The sequence below is a fragment of the Rhododendron vialii genome, chromosome 1a (assembly GCF_030253575.1).
Source record: "Rhododendron vialii isolate Sample 1 chromosome 1a, ASM3025357v1".
Classification (NCBI taxonomy): Eukaryota; Viridiplantae; Streptophyta; class Magnoliopsida; order Ericales; family Ericaceae; genus Rhododendron; species Rhododendron vialii.
Window position 1 is genome coordinate 14,155,569 of NC_080557.1, and position 19,459 is coordinate 14,175,027.

The 19,459-nt window shown below is 41.9% G+C and overlaps 2 protein-coding genes and 1 pseudogene across 2 annotated transcripts; 2 read left to right on the top strand and 1 right to left on the bottom strand.

The window, feature by feature from the left end:
• Positions 1-4,861: 4,861 nt before the first annotated feature.
• Positions 4,862-7,264, top strand: LOC131328484 (uncharacterized). Its single transcript, XM_058361427.1, has 4 exons — positions 4,862-5,023; positions 5,067-5,504; positions 5,595-6,575; positions 6,695-7,264. The coding sequence occupies exons 1-4, from the start codon at positions 4,862-4,864 to the stop codon at positions 7,262-7,264; spliced, it is 2,151 nt and encodes a 716-aa protein (XP_058217410.1).
• Positions 7,265-12,496: 5,232 nt separating this feature from the next.
• On the bottom strand, positions 12,497-14,629 carry LOC131335389 (uncharacterized mitochondrial protein AtMg00810-like; annotated as a pseudogene).
• Positions 14,630-15,956: 1,327 nt separating this feature from the next.
• Positions 15,957-16,797, top strand: LOC131328494 (uncharacterized). Its single transcript, XM_058361436.1, has 2 exons — positions 15,957-16,040; positions 16,345-16,797. The coding sequence occupies exons 1-2, from the start codon at positions 15,957-15,959 to the stop codon at positions 16,795-16,797; spliced, it is 537 nt and encodes a 178-aa protein (XP_058217419.1).
• The last annotated feature ends 2,662 nt before the right edge of the window (positions 16,798-19,459 follow it).

The following is a 19,459-nucleotide window of genomic DNA, read 5'->3' on the forward strand; positions in this document are numbered from 1 at the left end:
TAAATCGGTCACCTGCAAAATTGGGCCTTTGGAAGAATTTAAAATGGCCACAATTAGGCCAAATTAAGTTTGGAAAGGCAGGAGAGAGTTTGAAAATTGATTAGGCCATATTAATATTTGGAGCATGGCCTAATTAGTCAAGGCCCAAATTGATTTTTAGATCCAGGCCCATTTTCAAGCCTCGGCCCAACTAATCAAAGCCCGGACTAGTTTTTCAGGCCTATCTAGCCCAATAAGGCCAAGATTCGTTTTTCAGGTCTAGGCCCAGTTTTTCGGATTTATTTAGGCCTAAAACTGACCAAGTCAAGAAGGCCATAAGCTGCTTAGTCATGCTTGGTAAGCAAACTGCTCACAAGCAGCTCAAAGGCCTAGAAGCTTTTCCCTAGCAAGCTGCTCAAGCAGCTCAACCAGGCCTGCGTTTTTGGCCTTGGTGGGCCCCAATATCCCTTTTTTACAAGCATCCATGCAGGCAAGCAACTCAACCAGACCAAGGACACGTGGCAGCCATGCATGGAGACATCCCAAGCAGCTCATAAGCAGCTCAAAGGCCTAGAATGTTCTTGCTGGGCAGACCTGGGTAAGCTGCTTACAAGCAGCTCAAAGTCTGAGTGGACCCCATCCTTCAGCATAAAGCAAGACCAAGGACAGGTGGAGTACATGCAGCCCTTTGGAGCTGTTGGTAACTGATTCATGCAGACCTAAGCAAGCTGCTCACAAGCAGCTCACCCAGATCTGGCTGAGCCTTTGTTTCTTGATTCTTCTTCCATAAGGGGTCAAGATTAGAGGATTTAAGGGCCCACAAGGGATGCAAGGACAAATAAAATGGTGGGAAGGCCTGAAGAAGCCTTGGTCTTCAGCATTGGTGGGCCCAAAAGACGTCCAGTCAAGCAGCAGCTGCTCACAAGCAGCTCAAAGGCCTGGATGCTGAAGTTCCTTTTACTCTTTTACAAAGTTTTATGCAGAAAAGAAGGGCTTTTCAGGCCTGTACCATTTCCTTGGAGTAAAGGGCACGTTTTTACCAAAGAATAGCCTCTCATTGGAGCATTTTGAAGCAGCTCAAAAGCGACACTTGGCAGCCATGCATGAAGGCATGTGGAAGAAGCTTGAACAGCTCAAGACCTGGAACATCTGCCTATAAATACCAGAGTTGAAAGCCTTGGCAAAGGTCCACGACCATCAAAGCCCATGGCTTATCCAAATTACATTTCAATTATCTTTTAACCATTTTTATCTTTCGGTCCCCGACCATCAAGCCCACGGCTTATGCAAATTTATGTTTTAATTATCTTCTATCTTTCGGTCCCCGACCATCAAGCCCATGGCTTATGCATATTTATCTTTCAATTATCTTTAGTTTCCCGTTCAATCTAGCCAAGCCTAGATTTTATTTCATTTCCTTGTAATCAGACTTTATTAAACCGTTAATGAAGTCCTTTTATTTCTGTTTTAGGCCTTGCTCTACCTTTCTTTCCATTTTTCACACAATTAGGAAATTTTAAGTCCTTAGCCCGCAAAGGCAAACCACGAACCTCCTCACGGTCTCCACCCTTAGGCCGTGCACTTTCGTCAAGTTAGAAGTCAAATTAAGGCTTCCAGGCCTTGATACGAATTTGGGCAGCAATCCTGCCCTGGCACGCCCGCATCAGGCCTAGAACTGCACTACTCGCTGTTCCTAGGCCAATTTTTACATTTTCGGAAGAATCATTGGCACGCCCGGTGGGACCCTAATCGTTTCAAGGGGAATGATCACGCCGATTCATGTCGATTCAATACGTTGAATTGGATGTTGAGATTCGGCGTCTTGAAGAAGAAATTAGTTGGCGCTATGATAAGGTCGATGAACTTGAAGATGAGATCAACCGTCTGAACATGGAGAAGTATCGACTCAATCCTACGGAGGGTTGGTTTCTCGACGCACAACACTACTACAACGATGCAATTAGAAGGCTTGAAGACGAAATTAGCAGACTTGAAGATGAGGAATGCCAATTACGCAATGAGGTAGCCTTTCTCCTTAATGCTAAGTCACGTGGCTATTCAAGTATCATGCATTCAGGCCTGCTCGAACAGCCTGAATTCCAAAATTGTGGCTTTGGTGGTCTTCATACTCAGAACTTTGGAGGCCAAGTTGAAGAAAACATCAACATCCAGTCCTATACCGTTGCATCCAACGAAGAACTCTCACAGGAGTTTACTGATCTTTGGGATGCAGCTTTGTGTAAGCTTGAAGAATCCAACCAGGCCATTATCAACTCCAATCAAGCCATTATTGAAGCGTTGGCTAAACTTAAGGATAAGTTGTCGACTCCTACTCCACCACCGGTACCACGGTTTTGCACTTTAGGCTCGACTTCAGGCCTGAATGTGTCTAAACAAGCTTCTAGTAAGCCCACTAGGCCTCTAGGCTTCCCTCAGGCCTTAGCTCTCGAAAGCCCTGCACTCGGGGGGCAAGAAGGCCAAGGAATTGCACTCGGGGGGCAAGGAGGCCAAGAAATTGCACTTGAGGGGCAAAATTCTCAGTTCTGGCCTTTAAGGATTCTCGAGCAGCCAAGCCTGTATGATAAAGATCAGAGTGATCATGGCAACATTTCTAGGCCTGGGTGCAACAGCCATCATTTAGGAGTTTTTCAAAAACTTTTAGATGGAAAGCTAGTTCCAGGCCCGGAGGAGCAAAACGACAGGCCTATTTTGACGCAAGGGGAGCAAGATCTCAGGCCTAGAATAAGCTAGAACTTGGGAAGTCCAATTATGAGGCAATATCAACCCATTTTCTCCTCTCAAGAGCTTTCTGAAGTCTCTGAAGGGCTACCACATCCAGATTCAGTCCTTGGTGATGAGCAGATCATTGATGCAGATCAGGTACGATCTAGGCCTGCCATCAGCTCTATAGATAGGTCTGAATTGCATGTTGCGGTTGTTCTAGAAGAGGAGGAACGACATGAAGAGGAGGAAAACGGTGACACTCCAAGGCTTGATCATGATTCTTTTGTGATTGGAGATCCCCCTCCTCCCCCGTTTAACGAAGGCCTTTTTGGCATTGTTCAACCTGCCAAAAGGCATTACAAGCGTAGGCCAACTATAGGCCTTAAAACTCTGGAATCACGCCCACATTGGATTTGTGGGGCACATCAAAAGCGAGTGTTATTCACTTGGCTTACACGAAAACATCATGGTTGTGGGAAGGGCTAAGTGAAGAAAGTCCTTCGAAGGCCGAACAAACATCTCTAAATTGTTCGGCCAAGGCCTACCAGTCATTGAGTAGGCCTTATTTTTAAGTTCTTACCAGGCCTTTTCTGCAGAAGTGGAGGCCTTTTTATTTCATTGTCTAGGCCTAAACCATTAATATAAGCAATCCAAGTACAAAGTTTAGGCCTTCTAGCATATTTTCAGTCCTTGCTAGGCTTTTTCATGGTCTAGGCTTGAACACATACCTAATACTGGTATAAACAGGCCTTTTTGCAAGAAATGAGGCCCTTTAAGCTCTTTCTTTAAGCCTGATCACCTTTTTAGGCCTTTCAATGTATTTCTAGGCCTTGTTGTCAAACCTTTCATAGGTTTGGAGCTTCTCTGCAACCGGGACTGAAAAGAGGCCTCGTATTGGTGTATAAAGGCCTTTTCCACATAGATGGAGGCCCTTTGAGCTCTTTAAGTAGGCCTGAATCATTATTATGAACACTCCGAGTGGGAGTTCAGGCCTTCCAAACATATTTTTAGGCCTGAACATAGCCTCTATTGGCAAAAATAGGCCTAATAAGAGGCGATACTTATGAGCCTTGAGATTCAACTCTGGTATAGGCATGAGCATCATCCAATTACTCTAAATAGCCCTGGAGGATGCAAGTTAAGGCCTTTTATCTTTCAGAGAGGCCTTTGAAAGGCCTGTCCAACCAAAAAGATGGTTGGCTGACTCATTCCAAGGTCTGAATTTAAAGCATGTTGTCAAAGGCCTGAATGAAGCATGGAAAGTGCCTAATGCCTACTAAGTCCATAGGCAAGGCAAACAAAAGAACACATGCTAAAATAGGAATCAAGGCCTGTTTGGATGCCAAAAATGGTTTTACTTTTTATGCACGCCTTGATCCTAAAAGTAAAGGACCAAGGCATGGGGGGGCATTGTTTACACCCATTTTTGGCCAAAATTCAGAAAATCAATTTATTGGTTAAAAGAAGGCCTTGGATGATGGTTCAGGCCTTGAGAAGCCTTATAAATCGGTCACCTGCAAAATTGGGCCTTTGGAAGAATTTAAAATGGCCACAATTAGGCCAAATTAAGTTTGGAAAGGCAGGAGAGAGTTTGAAAATTGATTAGGCCATATTAATATTTGGAGCATGGCCTAATTAGTCAAGGCCCAAATTGATTTTTATTTAATTGCTTGGTTCACTATTTGACTGGTTGAGATATATCTTTTAGCTGTACCTTTAATATGGAATTGCATTTATGTCTCATAACACTCCTGGATTCCATTTTGGAATCCAGTTTTGTAGGCGTTGTAGATATCCACTGCTGATCGTCGTGGGGTTGTACGCTCACTTAGGGTAGCATGTCGGGAAGGCTGGACTAGTTTTGGCAAAATTTTGTAGATAGGGATGTAGTTGCAGCCTATGTTTAAATTTGGTTTATTGTATAGTTTAATGCTTTCTTAAGACTTCCGCTGTGTTTGTAAGAACGTTAAGTTTTGCGTTATCAATAAAATGGTTGTTGGTTAATTTAATTGCTAGAACTTGAGTTATAGAAATGGGTTGGTGGTTGATGTTGCACCCTCACGTCGGTTTAGGCTCATTTGAGTGCTGGCCCGGGGTGGGGTGTGACAGAAACCTTCCAGGTTTTCAGAAAATACCGAATGAAGCTCAACTCAACAAAATGTGCTTTTGGAATCTCGTCAGGGAAGTTCTTAGGTTTCATGGTGTCTCAAAGAGGGATCGAGGCAAATCCAAAAAAGATTCAGGCTATACTCGCCATGCGCTCACCGCGAAATATAAAGGAGGTCCAAAAGCTCACAGGACGAGTTGCAGCTTTGAGCAGGTTTATTTCATGAGCAACTGACAAGTGTCAAACATTCTTTAAGGTTTTGAAAAAGGCCTTTGAATGGACAACCACGGAGGAAATAGCTTTCACCCAACTGAAGGAGTATTTGGCATCACCACCATTGCCGAGTAGGACTCAGGATGGAGAGAATCTATTCCTGTACTTAGCTGTCTCCCCTCAAGCCGTCAACACGGTTTTGGTTCGGGAAGAGCAGGGAACCCAACTCCCAGTATATTATACCAGCAGGGCACTACGAGGAGCTGAGTTAAGATACCCCAGAGCTAAAAAAATAGCCTTTGCAATGGTTATAGCAGCCAGAAGGCTACGGCCATACTTCCAAGCTCATCCAATCAAATTGTTAATGGACCAACCGCTTCGAAGAATTCTCCACTCACCAGAGACGTCAGGCCGACTAATTCAGTGGTCAATAGAGCTTGGCGAATTTGATATAGAATATAAACCTCGAATTGCCATCAAGGCATAGGTATTGGCAGATTTCCTTGCAGAATACACATATCCAGAGCCGGAGGAGCTCCCCAAAGAAGAACCTAAACCTTGGGTCCTTCAGGTCGACGGATCAATAACTAAAGATGCAAGCGGAGCAGGCTTAATTCTAACATCCCCGAAAGGACAACGCCTTAGCTACGCGCTTAGATTTGAGTTCAAAACAACCAACAATGAAGCCGAATACGAAGCCCAAGTGGTTGGATTGGAGCTGGCAAGTGCCGTTGGAGCTAGCCATGTGCTGGCCAAAAGCGATTTACAACTGGTTGTGGGACAAGTCCTCAGGGAATACACCGTCAAGGAAGAGATCATGCAAAAGTATGTGGATAAAGTAAAGGCTCAAGTTGCGAAATTGCAAAGCTTCAATATTGTCAGAATCCCAAGGGAGGAAAACAATGAAGCAGATTATTTGGCAAAGCTGGCCATGGCTAAGGAGGACGCTATTCCACGGAATACACCTGTAAGATACTTAGAGTTGCCAAGTATCGTCTCCCCAGATATACAAGTTCAGGCCATCAATTATAGTGACTCATGGACTGGTCCCATAGTTGACTACATAACTAATGGGACACTACCAGGAGATAAGGTCAAAGCCAGACAGCTTAAGATCAGAGTTGCAAAGTACTTGATGATGGGAGATGTGCTATATAGAAGGAGTTTTTCATTACCTTACCTGAGGTGTCTCACCACAACGGAGTCTTTGCAAGCTATGGAAGAGGTCCACCAAGGAATATGTGGGGATCACCAAGGTGGCCGCATGCTAGCTTACAAACTCCTCAGGTTAAGGTACTACTGGCCCAGCATGCAAAAGGATTGCAACTCTTTGGTACAAAAATGTGAAAAATGTCAACGCTTTGCAAATATCATTCATGGATCACCTACGGTTTTAACCCCAATGAAAGGACCTTGGCCATTTGCCCAATGGGGGTTAGACCTGATTGGCCCGCTTCCCATGGCTGCGGGCCAGGTCCAATATGCTATAATAGATGTGGATTACTTCATAAAGTGGGTTGAAGTTAAGGCACTGGCCACAATCACAGCGGAGGTTACCACTGACTTCTTATGGAAGTTAATTATTAGCCGTTTTGGATTGCCACGAGTAATCGTTACGGATCGAGGGAAACAATTGACAATGCTCAGTTTAAAGCATACTGTATTTCTAAGGGAATACATGTGCATTATGCCTCTAAAGCTCATCCAAAAGCTAATGGGCAAGTCGAAGTTACGAATCGCACCATCAAAAAGGGGATTAAGAAGAGGCTGCGAGAGGCCAAAGGAACCTGGCCGGACGAACTTTATAATGTGCTATGGGCATATCGAACAACACCCCAAACTGCAACTGGAGAAACACCATATTCTCTTGCATTCGGGGCAGAAGCAGTAGTCCCCATTGAAGTGGAACTCCTCAACTACAGGACTACAAGCATTGACCACCAAGAAAACCAGAAGGATCTTAGGGCTGAGCTAGATCTCTTGGAAGAAACAAGGGAAACAACAATGGCCAAAATAGCCGTTTACCAGCAGAGGATGGTCAAGTACCATGAAGCACAAGTTAGGCCAAGAAGCTTTCGTACTGGTGATCTAGTTCTACGGAAATTAGATCCCACTGGGAAGAAAGTGGGCTATCAGGTCCTACACCATGTCAAAGCTGGTGCATACAGGTTCGCAACCCTAAGGGGAAAAGAACTACCAAACTCATGGAACGCAGAGCATCTCAAGAAATACTACAAGTAGGTGCTTACAATGGAAGTATATTTTTGCTTTTTAGTTTCGCTTCTGTATTTAGGAGACTTTCAGTTTTCAATAAGGCTTTAGTAGCAGAGATGTTTTTAGGACCACGTGTTTTACTTACGAGTCTGTGAGGCCAATAAAAATCCCCACGAGGGACAATTGTTTGCTTTTCCTCCTAAACGCATGATTAGAAAAGAGAAGCAGAAAACAAAAAAATAAAACTTAAATTTTATTAATAAATCCACACCCTAAGGGGTGTGGACAACTTTTTACATAAAAACTTCATGGGTAAACCCACAAAGTTACAGCCTAAACACTATCTCCCTCCCTTGGAGGGGAGGGAATAGGAGGGGCCGGCTTCCAACTGGTCCCAGTTGGCTATCAGCACCATGCAAACCGTTTTATCCATGACAAAAATAGATTCTGCCATGGCCTCCATCTTTGAAGACAGCCCATCAATGGCTGCCTTTAGACTCTGCAGCTCTTGACGCAAGTCAAGGGTTTGCTCTTCGTTCGCCATCACGAAATGAGAATTGATTATGAAGTGAGAAGTAACCTCTAAAATTCGTCGGTATTTATAGCAAAATATGGGCGGTTCATTAACCGCTTGCTGAACCAATTAGCACGATCATAATCAAAGCTGTGGGTAAAACCGCCACTTTAAAACTGCTTAGAATAATGGGAAGTTTCACATTCGATTTCCTCGGGTAGTTTAAACGACAGCTTTCAAATTTAAGCAACAAATTTAAAACCCCAAGGGCCAATCTGGTGTGTTATTAAATAGACGTAGCACAACTATGCAAAATGAAGAGCTCAGGAAAAATATCCAAGCCCATAGACGTAGCACAGCTATGCAAAATGAAGAGCTCAGGAAAAATTTCCAAGCTCATAGACGTAGCACAGCTATGCAAAATGAAGAGCTAAGGAAAAATATCCAAGCTCATAGACGTAGCACAGCTATGCAAAAATGAAGAGCTCAGAAAAAATATCCAAGCTCATAGACGTAGCACAGCTATGCAAAATGAAGAGCTCAGGAATAATATCCAAGCTCATAGATGTAGCATAGCTATACACTCCACAAAACTACAATTCCCCCAATGAATACCCACGGGAAAATCTAACAAGCGTCTCCATTGTTTGGACACAAACGATGAACACACTTAGGGGAGTAAGACGTAGTATATCTATGCAACAAACAGATAGAATTCAAAACTAGAATTCAAAAGCAAAAATCTGCAAAAGCAATGCACAAAGACCATATGGAATTGCCATAACACAAAATGAAAGTATTCTTTCATTTTGTCTACACCTGTCATCCAAAACAGCCTCTGACAAGCTCCAAAAAATGATCTCACTAGGATCATCACCAGCAACCATCAAGTTAAGAGCTAAGGCCAAAACTAACGGCCACTTATAAAGAAACACAGTCAAAATACAAAAGTATTAAAAAGTGTTTAGTTATTGAACCAAATGAATTTAAAGTTTCAAAGTCCCAAGGTAGGACTGTCAACAGCCTGCCCATCACCAGATGATGGGCCAGGAGGTGTTACCGCTGAAATTGGAGATTCGAGGGGAAGAGAGACGTTCTCTGGAGATTGGAGAAGGGATACAATTGCTGAACTCAGAGTAGATGTGTCTTTAGACGCTGCATCATCGCCTTACTCTTCCTCCCTTCGTCCCCCGTCAAAGCTAGAGGGCCCCTTTTCATGGAAAAATCCAAATTTGGAAAAGCTAAGGCCGCCCGGCTTCTCATGGCTTCGAACCCATCAAAATATTGCTGAGTTATGTCCTGACGGTATTCAGGGGACTGCAGGAAGAGTTCAATGGCTTCCCTTCATGCATTCTTCACCTTCTCAAGCATCCCTTGGCTCATAACCTTGTACTTCTCCATCTCCACGTCCCATTCAAAAATCTTCTGCTCCAAACTTCGAGCAGCTGCCACGGCAGTATCTCTCTCCACCTCCAGCTCTTTCTTTAACTTCAAAGCAACGTCTCTCTCGGTGGTAGCCTTCTGAAGTTCGGCAATCATCAAGGCGCCTTGTTTTGTAAGTTTAAAGTTGGCCTCCGTAAGGGTAACAACCTGCTTGCCCAAGCTATGGCTCTGAGAAGTAAGATATCGACCATGGGCTGCAGCCTGCCAGAACAGACAAAGAATCAGAAAAGAAAAGTAACAGATCATAAAATGATAAGCCAGAGAAAAGGAGCATACCATTGCTAATTCAACTAACATTTGCTCCCCAACCTCTTGAAGAGACATCTCTCCCATCAATTCTTTATTAGTCGTATAAAGCAACTCGGAGGCATGCTTAAGAGCTTCTTGACGGTCACCCAAAATGGAAGGACCAACAGAGACCTTCGACTTCTTTGCAGAAGGAGTATTTCCCACTACTGTACTCTTCGCTTTTCTCTTTAAATTCTCAACATCTTCATTGACAGCTTGCTCAACTGCCAAGTCAGGAGCAGGATTGACAAAGAGGTCAGCATCCAAGAAACTTTCGACATTTAGCTCTTTTTGAAGACGAAAGCTTTTTCTTTTCGGAGCTACGGCCCCGGGCGACTGCCTGGCCCTCTCAACTTTTAATTGGGCCAGTAGGGCTTTGTCCATCTTGGGTGCCATCTCTTTGCCTTCACCTTCTTCTTCTGAAAAGAAAAGAAATAAAAACAATATGAAAATCAGCTAGAGGCATAATAGCAAACCAAAATAGAACCTACCTCTAGAGAGTGCTAAGGCCTCACGAGTAGTCTCTGGGCCCAACAAATATGTGGCCAACGACTCTGGAGTCATAAGCAATTCCCAACTGTGAACTGAGTAGTCTCTGGCTTGCTAAAGCTCTGCTTCCTGAGAAGGGCTCAAAGGAAATGGGACTCTAGCTGCCAAAATAAAAACAATCGTGAATATATAGATTAATTTGTAAAGACAATGAGTTATAGAAAGGCAGTGGCTTACAATTTGTAATGGGAATTCCCCATCTACTGGAAATCCGAGGAGTACATGCCCCAATCTCCCAATTAGGAAGCTCCCAACCATCACCACCAACAAAAAAAAATTTTATCTTTCCAATTTTTACTCACAGTAGGAAGCTCTGTGACTAGCTCCCCTCCACCAGGCCTCTTCGCAAAATAGAACCACCCAGAGCCTCCGGGGGCTTCTTTAATGGAAAACTGGTTCAAGAAAGGCCCTTTCGTCAAAGAAATCTGCCCATCAGACATTGCTCCCCACAACGTGGCACAGCTTATCAAGAGGCGCCAAGAATTGGGAACAATCTGGCCAGGTGCCAATCCAAGAAAACTCAGAATATCCCTCACTATGGTGGGTAGAGGCAGACGCAAACCCCCTTCTAAGGAACCAACGTAAAGGCAAGTCCCATTCTCGACAAAAGAACAGGCTCGTTCTAACCCAGAGGGTTTCCTAAGGGAAACAGATTTTGGAATAGAATATCTAACCCTGAGAGCAGCTAACTCTTCGTTAGTAATGGTGGAGGGAATGTTAGAGGCAGAGAAGGCAAGGATCCTACGGGAACCCCTTGACGAAGGAGCAGGGGGCGAAGGATGTCTGACACAGCTAGACTGACCCATGTCAGGCGAAGCCCTAATACTACTATAACGATGCATCGAGACCTCTTCTTCTACGGTCGACTCTTCAGCGCTAAGAATCGACGAAAAATTAATGAAACCTTCCGCCATTAGGGTTCCGACAGTGAACCGTGGGTACAAAGAAGTAGATAGATAAAAGATGTCGCAGAAAACCCTATTCTGAAGAACAAGGGAGTAAGGCGCAAAATCCTCTATGATTGGAGAATGCAAATTAATGCAGGAAAAACCAATCAACCTAGCACAGATAAACTCCCCAGGAATGACCCGCGTCGGGTCAGTAATTTCTATACTAGAAGGAGGATCCAGCGTAAAAACGAAGAAAAGAACAGCAAAGAAAGAGGAAGCGTACCTACGGGAGATAAGCTCTAACAGGATGACGGAGAAGAACGACGAAGGAAAGTATCACACTGAAATCGCTTGCGAAGATTCGAATGCCGCTCTAAAATGATAAGTGATCAAAGCAAGGGAAAACCTAAAAGATCAGCACTAGTCCCGAGAACGGCTCCTGGATCTTCGTCGTTCACCTCCCGAAACAAGAAATCTCGACACCTGTCCCATGATGGGACCCGCGTGTTTAAAACTTTCTGAAGAATAGAAAAGAGCGGTAACCGCCATTTGAGCTTTTCCAAATGTTCCCAACCTCTAGAGCTTAGGAACATGGGAGTACTTGATAAGTAGAATATACCTAAGGAGCTCAGCACTACCAGGCCTACGGACCTGGGGAGTACGAGCTACCTTCCCTCTAAGCCTCTTGTAGGGACCTACAGGGAACGGAGCAATGACCTTCCAGCTCCGTTCTCCGGCCGAAGCTTGAAGAAAGTCCAAGGACCAGCTCCGGCCCCTAGCTCCCTTGTAGAGCGTAACTTCTACGGTATCACGCGAAGGATATGCTTATTTAGATAAAGATGCCACGACAGGAAGGATGAATCCTAAGGGATAAGGGAAGGCTGGGATAAGCCCAAAGGGCCAGAGATATGCACAACCATGATTGAAGATGGGATTCCTAGCCCTGGCAGGAATCCCGTGGATTCCTAGCTAAGGTAGGACTCCACACTCCTCAAAGAGAAGTTCTGGAACCTACGAGGTATAGTCCTACGAGGACTCAAACTCTGATTGTAATGCCTATAAATACGACGGTAGAACACTAATATACGGTACACAACTCAAACACAGAGAGCTTCCATTCATTTACAACAAGGTTTCTACTGACTTAGGCATCGGAGGGTGGTTGGCACGCCACCATACCGGTGACACGAGTTATCAGCTTTGTTTTGCAGGTTCAGGTCGGAGCTATCATCAAAGTTGCCTCATCACAGCCCATGCCATTCCAAGATGCATCCGGCTAGCTACTTTATCCAACCGACCACGATCATCGATGCCCGTAACACCGTAAAAGAGAAGTCCATCGGGTTATCTTTAAGACAAAATTAACTTTAGATTGCTCTCGTCGAAATGTATAATTAATCTAATTAAAAAGTTTGACAGCAAATTACACAAAAGATTAGCGAAGGTAAATAATGCCGACTGGCATTAAGAACGAAGACAAGTTGATTTATGCCACTTACCCTAACTAGAGCAATAATCAAATTTTGTGGTCACATTGCACTTTCCTCCTTCGTTAGTTGACTGGGGGAAACTGTTGATTGCTAGCGAAAGGATTTAGAAATCGGGATAGGTCTGATACAAGACAGTTTTTTGGCCTTGCGATACCATCACACCCTGATGTACTAGTAGGAAGGAAAATGGCATGTGTGTCGGGCAGTTTCCATTACGCATCAGTCCGTTTCCGATTCACAAACAGATTCTTGGCCGTTACAGCCAATACTCGACCGTTATGAACGATTTCGGCAATTAAATTTTTTTCCTTTCTCAAAAATAATTTTTATAAATTCAGGACCGCGAAGGCCGATGCTTGTTACGTATCCTTCGATACTCCTGACACCGTTACACCTCGTTCGTAACAATTACATGTCATGATATTGTTATTTAAAATATTGCTTGTAATTGCAATCACCAATGTGACTCCACCCAGGCAACCACTGCCCTTTCTTCATCCAACCCGGCAATAACCAATGCCTCTTCATCGTCTCTGTTGGAGGCAAGAGCACACACACACAACTCACAATATGAAGAAGATGATAATTCCAGAGACCACTTCGAATACTTTTATTCACCCATACTTGAAAACAAGGATTATATGCAAATTTATACTAAACACAACATGTAACCCACTACTCTCTTAATAGGAACGTTTCACAATCCTAACTCCATTACTCTTGTAACTCCAATATAACTTTCACTATCAAAACATGAAACGACACAAGGGAAATATAACTCCCTATTTATTTATTAAAATAAGTTTATTTTCCAACACCCCCTCCTTAAACTTGCTTCTTCATTACTCCAAGCAAACTTCTCAATCTGCGAAAAACATCTTCTGTGAGTGGCTTGGTGAAAATATCGGTAACTTGATCTTGTGACTTCACAAACTTGAGCTCCGATCCACCTCCTTCTTGGTCACGCATTCTCTAATAAAATGATACCTTGTATCGATGTGCTTGCTTCGATCATGAAACACTGGATTTTTCGCCGATGCTAGTGCTGATTTGTTGTTGATGTAAATCTCCGTTGACTCCTCTTGAGACAATTGAAGTTCTTTCAACAAACATCTAAGCCAAATAGCTTGACAAACACAAGATGTTGCAGCAACATATTCGGCTTCATAAGTTGAAAGTGTGACAATAGGTTGCTTCTTTGAACTCCATTCAAATGCCGTCGCTCCCACGAAAAAAACAAATCCGGTAGTACTTTTTCTATCATTCACATCTCTGGCCCAATCGCTTTCACAATAACCTACTAGTTTGGAATTGTTAGAAAAGAATACAACAACCCAAAATCAAGAGTACCTTTAAGATAACATAGTATTCTCTTCGCCGCTTTGAAATGGGTCATAGTAGGAGCTTCCATATAGCGACTTACAAGTCCAACACCAAAAAGAATATCGGGCCAGGTGCATGTAAGATATCTCAACTCCCAACAAGACTCTTGAATAGAGTAGAATCCACCTTCTGACCATCATCAAGTTTTGTTAATTTTATTCCAACTTCAATGGGTGTGCTCACCGGCTTGCAATCTTCCATCTTGAACTTATTTAGAATTTCCTTAGCATAACCTTCTTGAGATATAAAAATATCTTCATCTGTTTGCTTCACCTCAATACCAAGATAATATGCCATGAACCCAATATCCGTCATCTCGAACTCCTTAGCCGTTGCTTTCTTCAATTACTCAAACATCTTGGGATTATTTCCAGTGAAAATCAAATCATCCACATACAAGCAAACAAAGAGCACATCTCCATTTTCATTCACCTTTGCATAGAGAGCATGTTCATGGGGACACTTGGTGAAACCATGAGCTTGAAAATAGCAATCAAGTCTACTATTCCAAGCTCTTGGTGCTTGCTTCAAACCATATAACGCCTTCTTCAACTTCAACACTTTATCTTCATGATTTTTCGCAAAATATCCCATGGGTTGATCAATATATATCTCCTCTTCAAGAAAACCATTCAAAAAGCGGATTTCACATCCATTTGATCAATTTTCCAACCATTAACAGCTGCCAAAGAAATAGTCAAATGAATTATTTTCCAAACGGGCAATCGGAGCAAATACCTCATCATAGTCAATACCTTGTCTTTGTTTGTAACCTTTGGTGACCCACCTTGCTTTGTACCTTTCAATTTCTCCTTTTGCATTTCTCTTTATCTTGTACACCCATTTGACTACAATTGCTTTTTTGCCTTTCGAAAGTGTGGTTGGCTCCCATGTACCATTCTTTTCAGTTGATCATTGTATCTCCTCATCCATTGCATCTCTCCACCTTTTGTTTTGTGTCGTTTCCTCAAAATCTATAGGCTCACTATCAGAAAGGACGCAAAAAAAAAATGTCAAATCACTAATTATTGGAGTTACCTCTTCCATAGTGTCGTAGATTTCTTGAAGGCCTCTCATGCGAGGCGGTCTTGCACTTGAACCTGATTCGGAAGATGATCGACTGGCTTGTACATGAGTTGGACCTTATGGTGAAGGTGGGGGAGAAATGGTTGGCTCTATGACATCATTACCATGCTCTTCTTCCTCCAAGAATGGGAAAAAATCATAGTCTTCTTCGGGATCTAATGACAATTTTTCCATAGCTTGGATTGTAAAGCTTGTAACCTTTGCTTCTTGAACCATACCCAATGAAAACAAATTTCTCACTTTTTTCATCTAGTTTGGTTCGGTTCTCATCTAGTACATGCGCATATGCAATACTCCCAAAAATGCGCAAATGAGAAACACTTGGCTTGAATCGTCCCCATTCTTCTTGTGGTGTTCTGTTGTCAACACTTCTAGTAGGACACCGATTTAACAAATAGATTGCACAATCAATGGCTTCCGCCCAAAACTCCCTGGGCATTTTCTTGCTCTTTAACATACTCCGAGCCATGTTGAGAATGGTTCGGTTTAGAAGAGACATGATTGGGTGGGAGAAAGGAGAGATGGATAACCTAAGGTTGCGACTTCAACATGTGACGTTAATCCAAACGAAGCCCGATGAGTTAATGTGGCGGTGGACGGGGGATGGTAAGTTCACTGTGAAATCAGCGTATGGCCACTGGGAATTGCTGTCCCATTCAAGTAATGTTTTTCTGGGTTCCATTTGGAAGAACTTAAGGCCCCCAAAGGTGAAATTTTTTGCTTGGTTGGCTGTCAAGGAAAAAGCTATTACCAGGTCAGAACTTCTTAGTAGAAATGTGATAAATGAAATTCATTTAGCCTTGTGTCCTCTCTGCTCTATGAATCTTGAATCAAATCAGCATTTATTTCTCCATTGCCATTTCTCTTGGAGTGTCTGGTCAATAATATTAGAGTGGTGGAATATGAAATGGGTGTGCCCGGTCTCGGTTCCGGATTTAGCAAGTTGGTGGTTTGCAAATGGATTTTCCAATTTGGAGAAACATATTTGGGAAGCATGCTTCTATGCAACGCTTTGGTCCTTATGGTTGGTGAGGAATGTTTACATCTTCAACAACTCAGCAAAATAGGCCTGGGAAATGGGAGATGAAGTTAAAACTAGGGTCGCAATGTGGATGAAAGCCAAGTTCGACATCAAGGTCTATACGGTGGAAGAGTTTAAGGTCTTTCTAGATGGTATCCAAATATTAAAATTGTAATTTAGATTGAGGTGTGTTATCCAACTATCGGTTGGATGTGTTTGTATTTTCTTTTGGTGCTTCTAGGCTCTATGAGCTAGGATGTATTCCCCCGATGTAATCCTTTCGAGTTCTATAAAAAGTTTCGTTTGCCGAGAAAAAAAAATAGATTCCGAAATCCATATCTTTCGCTAGCAATTTATCTCTGGATCGGAACTTATTCCAAGGTTTGGTTTGGAAGAATTTATGCCCCCCTAAGGTGGAAATTTTGGCTTGGATGGTTATTCAGGAAAGGGTGGCCACAAGGTCGGTTCTACTTAGCAAGAACATTGTACTGACCGATCAGTCTTGCCCATTGTGCTCGCTTCATCAGGAATCGCCTAATCATTTATTCCTCCGTTGTAAGTTCTCTTGGTCCGTATGGTCTCAAATTCTGGATTGGTGGCATTTCTTCTGGGTTTGTCCGTCCTCAATAGCCGGAATGGCGAGTTGGTGGTTTGATTCTAGTTTTCGCAACCTAGAAAAACACATTTGGGAAGTTTGTTTCTATGCGACAATCTGGTCAATTTGGATTATGCGGAATAAGCTTATATTTCATAGCATGACGATCAGCTCAGAGGAGGTAGTGGATTTAATTAAGTACAGGGTGGCCATGTGGATGAAGGTTAAATATGAGATTAAGGTGTATTCGATTGAGGAGTTCAAAGGGTTTTCAGATGGTATTCGTTTGTTAAAATTGTAATCCTAGAGGAGCCCTCTTCCAATCTCCTGCTGGATGAGTGTTACTTTGTTTTTCTTTTCGTTGTGTTGAGTTAGTTTGCTTTCCAGCATTTCCTCTCGATGTAACCTTTCGAGTTTAATAAATTCTCTTTTGCCGAGCAAAAAAAAATTTATCAATGCCAACATTGATCTTGTCTCGCCCTTAATTATTTTAAACATAATTAATCCTAACTTTTACTTAAATAAACCATCATCACCCTCATACACGAATACTCAGAGATTATGAGATGCCAAAATCATTCCATAAATCAGCGCCCCTTTCAAATTGCAAAAATCAAGTGGTCATGACAACCCCTGAGTAGCAAAAAAGGAAAAAAAGAGAGAAGTGTTTTTACATTCATCTAGAGTCAAAAGATGTATAAATAAAGTCACATTTGAATTGGAATGTGGCAATCATAAAACAATATAACTGGGGTTATATTTTGATTTTTTTGATATAATTCAAGCTAGCTAAAAAGCAAGATGTAATGTCGAAATATTTTTTTTTGACTTGTATGTCTTTATATTTGTTATGACTTTAATAATATATGGGCAACTAAGCTTGTGGTTGGGTTAGGGCAATCCAAACATCAGGGTCGGCCCTGATAAGGACCCGGTTTCTCTGTAGTAAATTGCAAAGAAGTGTGTGTGGTTTAATTTGAACGGTTCATACTGACAATCAATAGTTCAGATATGTTGAATATTTTTTTTTGATCGACGATCTGTTGAATACTTTTACCTGTAAAAATATATTTTTTTACCGGTAAGAATATAAAAACGAATCCGAATCATTAATTAAAAATACTACTCTTGATATCACTTGCGCTTCTGCAGTCCAACAGTCGAAACTTAGACTGCAGACAGCCATTCCCATGAATAATCGCCCAAGTAGGGTCCTTCAACGAGGGGTGTATCAACGAAAATACGCTCATCTTTCCCCGAATTTGGCCCCCGCCGTACCCGAAAAGCTAATTGAAGTGTCCACTCTTTGGAGTAATAACTACACAACAATCACTAATGTAGTAGTGCACTCCCCACTATACGTATAGTGCGGCCAATCCGGCAGTCCATTTCTGAAATTGACGGCTTGGATTTGTAGTAGTTCGGATTAAATCTAAGTCGTCTGCATCGAGATGGACGATCGGATCGGTCGCACTACAGTGCGGCTGGTGCACTGCAGTCTGCAGCCCCTCCCATTCAAAATTCAGACGCTTCAAGCCTTTCCACTTTTTCTACAAAGACCATTCTTGGGTGTTTCTTAATTTGTTCAAAACACTTGGAAGACCATTCTTTGTGTTTGACGTTACTAGCTAGTATCTCGCTCACCTAATTCTCTTTTGACCTTTCCCTGTCCTCTCCTTATCTTCCAATTCCTAACCGGAAAACTCATTCCATATATTTAACTCTGTTTTTTCCCCCATATACTCCTACTTAATTTTCTTAGGGTATTATTTTCCGTAGTTGTAGAAAAACTACAATCTAGTATACATATCCCACGATTCGTACTATTTTCCAAAAACTACACGTATCGCATCCCGTATCACTTTTCTATCGGAATCCTACGATGCGATGGCATATCCTACGATTACTTTTTGAAAAAAAAGTTTATGCATTCCAAAATTTAAGAAGCGAAAGCTGCGAAACCCCAAATGTGTTCTAAGCGATGTGATCTAATTATGGTGACATGCATTAAACTCAAATTCTATTTAAACGCGTTCTAAGTACCTTTATGAAGTAATATTATTAATTTTTTTTTGGTTATACGCCTAGATGATAATTGTAAAGCGGGAGTACAAACGTTAGAAAAACCTTTTATTTTTCTTTTATGTGAATAGCCATGCGGTAAGTTTAACCGTTCCACTTTAAGAAAAAAGGAAGTTTAAGAAAAAGAAGGTAATTTTAAGATCAAAATCATGTGTTTACGCAAATAATTTTCCTACTAATATAGATCTTGTTTAATAGATCTCATTGAGATATTTTAAACGGTGCAAAAAAAATTAAAAAATTATTTTTTATTTTCATTATATTTGAATTTAAAATTATCTTGTTTTTAAAAATAAAGATTTTGAGAGAAAGCAGAACGGTGCTAATTCAGACAAAGTTAGTCCAAACGTATTCAAGTTTATAGTCAAATACATAATAGAAATGACAAAGCTATAACCACTTTCACTGCTCCCCCTGTACTGCCCTCATTTATTACTGTCCAAAAGTATTTTGAATGGGATTTGGTTTTAAAAAACTTTTTCAGGAAACTCTTCCTTGAAAAAATTTGTTTAAAATCTGAATCATTAATTGCTAAAATGGACGGCGATATTTAGAGAGCGGTGAAATCACGTGGTGAACGGTGGGCGTAGCACTGCTGAAGCAATTAACAAACAAATAAAACAAAATATAAACCATGAGGTGTCACCTTTCGATTCACGTCCTGGCCAGATAAGGCCCGAGTTGTCCTTTGGTTCCTTCTTTTTTGATCAATTTGTTTTTTCGGGTGTTCCGGATTCTAAAAAAGGAAGTTTTTGAAAAAGAAGGTAATTTTAAGTTAAAAAATTATGTATTTATGCAAATAGTTTTTCTACTAATATGAATCTTATTTGATAAATCTCATTGAGATCTTTTAAACGGTGCAAAAAAATTGGAAAATTATT

What these genes read in the sequence shown, in the direction of transcription:
- LOC131328484 (XM_058361427.1), top strand. Translation starts at nt 4,862, where the DNA reads ATGTGCTTTTGGAATCTCGTCAGGGAAGTTCTTAGGTTTCATGGTGTC. An exon ending in CGAGTTGCAGCTTTGAGCAG is followed by an intron (nt 5,024 to 5,066) that starts GTTTATTTCATG and finishes ACATTCTTTAAG; the next exon opens with GTTTTGAAAAAGGCCTTTGA. An exon ending in TGGCCACAATCACAGCGGAG is followed by an intron (nt 6,576 to 6,694) that starts GTTACCACTGAC and finishes TGTATTTCTAAG; the next exon opens with GGAATACATGTGCATTATGC.
- LOC131328494 (XM_058361436.1), top strand. Translation starts at nt 15,957, where the DNA reads ATGGGAGATGAAGTTAAAACTAGGGTCGCAATGTGGATGAAAGCCAAG. An exon ending in ATACGGTGGAAGAGTTTAAG is followed by an intron (nt 16,041 to 16,344) that starts GTCTTTCTAGAT and finishes ATGGTTATTCAG; the next exon opens with GAAAGGGTGGCCACAAGGTC.